General features: G+C 41.6%; 2 protein-coding genes across 2 annotated transcripts; both read left to right on the top strand.

The window, feature by feature from the left end:
• The first annotated feature begins 854 nt into the window (after nucleotides 1-854).
• On the top strand, nucleotides 855-3,094 carry LOC147453954 (uncharacterized). The gene is made up of 4 exons (XM_086516988.1): nucleotides 855-1,203; nucleotides 1,597-1,668; nucleotides 2,103-2,286; nucleotides 2,404-3,094. Exons 1-4 carry the CDS (start codon nucleotides 855-857, stop codon nucleotides 3,092-3,094), a joined length of 1,296 nt encoding a protein of 431 aa, XP_086373114.1.
• A 102-nt stretch (nucleotides 3,095-3,196) lies between these two features.
• On the top strand, nucleotides 3,197-4,300 carry LOC147453953 (uncharacterized). Its single transcript, XM_086516987.1, has one exon. The coding sequence runs from the start codon at nucleotides 3,197-3,199 to the stop codon at nucleotides 4,298-4,300; it is 1,104 nt and encodes a 367-aa protein (XP_086373113.1).
• Nucleotides 4,301-4,669: the final 369 nt, after the last annotated feature.

Below are 4,669 nucleotides of genomic sequence, written 5' to 3'. Positions count from 1 at the left end.
CTCAAAATGAGGAACAGGTCTCGTATGTTCATGACACATCACTTGGAGGAATTGCTTGCATTCTACATGCCTATCCATGTCTACGAGGTGTCCACCCTTCCATGCTACCATTGATACATGTCTCATTGCCTACAAATCATACAGGAATCATGTCCTCCTTCTGTGAGTTTTGTGGTGCACGTCTTTGGCCATGTGAAATGAAGAAGGAAGATACACCATCAATGGGAAAATATTGTTGCAAAGGTGGAAAAGTATCCCTCTTTCCTCTTGCAAGACTGCCAGATGTATTGGAGAGGCTACTCACTAATAGTGATGCTTTGAGTAGGTCTTTCAGAAGAAACATCAGGAGTTACAATAGTGTTATGGCATTTGCATCTCTTGGAGCTACCATTGATGAGACATTGATGGGTAGGTCTGGTGCATATTGCTTTCGTGTACATGGCGCTGTGTACCATCGAATTGGTTCTTTGCTACCACATGAAGCAAGGGCTCCAAAATTTGCACAGATATATGTATATGATACTGAGCATGAGGTTCGGAATCGTATGAGTGCCTTGGATGGTTTGAATTTGTCCACTCTTGAAGCATTATCAATGATGATGCGATCATGTAATCCATATGCGAATGCCTTTTACAATGTTGGTAGAATGTTACGCGACAGTCCTGGTGTGGAGATCAAAATGACAATTTGTGAGAATAGAAATACTTCCAAGCAGTACTTGATAATTGTTGGCAATGAGGTTGCTGCGATTATGCCACGCCAAGGGGATGTACAAACAATTGGCCACTGAGACATTGTGATACATTGTCAAAATGGAAGGCTGCAAAGGATTTCAAATCTACACAGGTCGTACATGCCACTATTGTATGTTCTTCTCTTTCCACGGGGAGAAGATGGATGGCATATCAAGCTTCCTTATGATAATGTGCATGGCCCTTTGGATGCCTTGGTTGGTCGACAATGTGTCACTCAAAGAGATTACTATGCATATCGGTTACAGGTTCGTGCTGATACAAAGTCGTGCTTGCTTCGTGGGGGTCGTTTACTTCAACAATTTATGGTTGATGCATATTGTGCCATTGAGGAATGTCGTCTTGCATGGGTCCGTACAAATCAACAGACGTTGAGGGAAGAATTGTATGCAGGCTTGGTTGACATGGTGCATTTGTCTGGGAGTGATGTTGTAGTTGGACGGTCTGCAGGTCGAAGAATTGTCTTACCCTCATCTTTTATAGGCGGCCCTCGGCACATGTACCAATTGTATCAAGATGCAATGGCAATTCTGCGTGCAAAGGGAAAGCCAGACCTATTTATCACATTCACATGTAACCCCAAATGGCCAGAAATAAATGAGGCATTACTTCCAGGACAGGTTTCCTCTGATCGACCAGACATAACCACTAGGGTTTTCTTCTTGAAACACTCGAGCATGATGAAGTATATCTTAAAGAAAGATATTTTTGGGAAAGTGGTAGCTTACATGTCCGTCGTGGAGTTCCAAAAGAGAGGCTTGCCACATTCTCATACATTATTGATTCTAGATCCTCGATGTAAGCCTCAATCAACATTTGACTATGACAAGATGGTTTGTGCAGAGCTGCCAGATAAAAATCGATTTCCAGTGCTGCATGATATCATTGTTAGTTGTAACATTCATGGTCCATGCGGTGAGTTCAATAGGTCATCTCCTTGCATGGTTGATGGCCGATGTATTAGAAAATATTCACGTTCATTTTGTGAGCAAACAAGCATGGATAATAATGGCTACCCCATTTATGTGCGACGAAACAATGGCTTCACCGCCAACGTTAGGGGTTCTACTATTGATAACCGATGGGTTGTGCCATATAATCCTGTTTTGTCAACACTATTTAATGCACATATCAATGTTGAGGTATGCTCGACAATTTCAGCTGTCAAGTATGTCTATAAGTACATCTACAAGGGGCATGATATGGCAACTATAAGATTCCATACATCGGTACGTATGCAGAAAGGGTGAACGTTGATGAGATAGACATGTACACGGATGGCCGCTATGTATCTGCATCTGAGTCTTGCTGGAGAATTTTTTAATATCCTTTGCACAATGACGCACCAGTTCTTCAGAGATTGAGCGTGCATGTTTCGGCTGGTCAAATGGTGACTTTTCGAGATACTGATAGACTTAATGATGTCTTGCAAAGAGATAATGCAGAGAAGACCACTTTGACAGAGTGGTTCACATGCAACTTGAAGAATCCTGAAGCAAATGATAGTTTGTACATCGATTTCCTCAAAAGTGGGTGTGGAATTCGGGTTCCAAGAAATGGACAAAGAGACATCGTGGGGACACTATTGGGCGGATGTATTTTGTGCAGCCCTCTGTAGATGAACGATTATGTCCGTTTGCTTTTGAATAGTTGTAAAGGATGTAAATCATTTGAGGATCTACGCTCCGCAAATGGTGTATTGTTTCCAACATTCAAGGCAGCATGCATTGCAAGGGGTATCTTGGAAGATGATGGGGAATGGTTCGGATGCATGGAGGAAGCTTGCAGTACACATACAGGCTTGCAATTGAGACATTTGTTTGTGACCATTCTATTGTTTTTTGAACCCTCCTCCCCTCATCTCTTATGGGAAAGATTTCAACGTTTTTTGTATGAGGACTATCAACACATGTTGGAGATGAGATATGAGTCGTTAGATGGTTGTACACAGGTTGCTGAAGGGTATGCGTTGAGAGATTTGCATAACATTCTTGGTACTTTTGGACAAATTTTAACTGAATTTCCTGGAATTCCAATGCCTGATGAACGCTTTGTGACATGTGATGAAAATAGCTTGCTTTTCCAAGAGCAATGCCTTGACACAATGCAAGAGCTATCCGTGTCACGTGAAATGGAGCAGAGTCTAAATGAAGATCAAAGGATTGATTTTGAGGCAGTGTTGCATGGATTGACTATTGATGGTGGGGCTATTTTTTTCCTAGATGGTCCTGCAAGGACTGGGAAAACTTATTTGTACAATTGTTTGTTGTCACGTGTGCGTGGAGAAGGAGAAGTTGCATTGGCCACAACATCTTCTGGTATTTCAGCATTGCTATTGTGAAATGGACGCACTGCACATTCTAGATTCAAGATACCCTTGGACCTTGATAGTTGTAGCACATGCAATATCCCTGTTCAAGGTCAACTTGATAAATTGCTTAGAATGTGCAAGTTGGTTGTGTGGGATGAGGCTCCTATGATGCATCGATATGCCTTCGAAGCTTTGGACAAGTCTTTGCAAGATATCATGTGCTCAACAAATCCATTTGGTGAAAAAGTGTTGCTTCTTGGGGGAGATTTCAGACAGATCTTACCAGTGGTGTTCCAGGGAGCACGTGCTGACATTGTTGATGCTACACTTTGTCGATTGCACTTATGGAATCGTGTGAAGATTCTTAGATTGGCACATAACATGCGTGTGGGAGGTCATGAAGTTGCAATTTCTACCTATAGAGAATGGCTTATGGATGTAGGAAATGGGACTTTGACAATCGGTGATGAACAAATGATAGAAATCCCCCATCACATGGTGCTTTCTTCATCCTCATTGGATGTATTGATAGGTTGCATCTATTCAGAAATTGATAAAGATGTGGTCCATGCAGAATACTTCAGAGAGCGGGCCATCCTTGCTTCAAAAAACTCTGAAGTTGATATTGTCAATGCTAAGGCCCTGTACACAATGAAAGGTGATGTTGTGCAATACTTTAGTGCTAACTCTGTGGCGGAAAACTCGATGCAAGATCCTTTCTTATACTCTGTGGAGTTTTTAAATAGTCTCACCTTGGGTGGTGGATTTCCAACACATTGCTTGGAGTTGAAAATGAATGCCCCAATAATTCTACTATGGAACATTGATCCAAGTCGAGGTCTATGTAATGGGACACGCTTGGTGTGCAAGGCATTTCATGCAAGATTTCTGGAGGCAGAAGTTATTACAGGTACACGGGTAGGCACTCGGGTTTTCATCCCTCGAATATGTTTTGTGCATTCTGGTACAAAGTTGCCATTCGTTCTTAGACAGAGGCAGTTCCCAGTTAGATTGGCTTTTTGTATGACAATAAATAAGTCACAAGGACAAAGCATTGCCCTGTTGGGCCTATACCTGGTGACACCGGTCTTCATTCATGGACAACTGTATGTTGCATTGTCACGTGCACGTTCAGCCAGTGGAGTGAAGATTCGTCTACGTGACATTGATGTAAACAAAACAACTGCACTAACAACAAACATTGTGTACCATGAGATATTAAACAATGCCATATGAAGGTTCCAATCCTTCTTTGTGTATGACTATAAATAAGTCGCATGGCCAAAGCATTACCATGTTGGGCCCATACCTGGTGACACCGGTCTTCACTCATGGACAACTGTATGTTGCACTGTCATGCGCACGCTCAACTATTGGAGTGAAAATTCTCCTACGTGACGTTGATGTAATTACAAAACAATTGCACTAACAATAAACATTATGTACCATGAGATATCAATCAATGCCATATGAAGGCTCCAATCCCTCTCATCATTGTGTTCTTCTTTATATATGTTTCAAATCATAAAATATTTTGTGAATTAATTTTTTGCCTCTCTCCATAACATATACTAAACTATGTCATGTGAAGATTTTGTTCCTTCC

This window comes from Adiantum capillus-veneris, chromosome 7 (assembly GCF_014529385.1).
Source record: "Adiantum capillus-veneris isolate H3 chromosome 7, ASM1452938v2, whole genome shotgun sequence".
Classification (NCBI taxonomy): domain Eukaryota; kingdom Viridiplantae; phylum Streptophyta; class Polypodiopsida; order Polypodiales; family Pteridaceae; genus Adiantum; species Adiantum capillus-veneris.
The sequence above is the reverse complement of the archived record's forward strand: the minus strand, read 5'-3'. Positions and strand labels throughout refer to the sequence as shown.

What these genes read in the sequence shown, in the direction of transcription:
- LOC147453954 (XM_086516988.1), top strand. Translation starts at nt 855, where the DNA reads ATGCCACTATTGTATGTTCTTCTCTTTCCACGGGGAGAAGATGGATGG. An exon ending in TAACATTCATGGTCCATGCG is followed by an intron (nt 1,669 to 2,102) that starts GTGAGTTCAATA and finishes ATGACGCACCAG; the next exon opens with TTCTTCAGAGATTGAGCGTG. An exon ending in ATCGATTTCCTCAAAAGTGG is followed by an intron (nt 2,287 to 2,403) that starts GTGTGGAATTCG and finishes GCTTTTGAATAG; the next exon opens with TTGTAAAGGATGTAAATCAT.
- LOC147453953 (XM_086516987.1), top strand. Translation starts at nt 3,197, where the DNA reads ATGTGCAAGTTGGTTGTGTGGGATGAGGCTCCTATGATGCATCGATAT.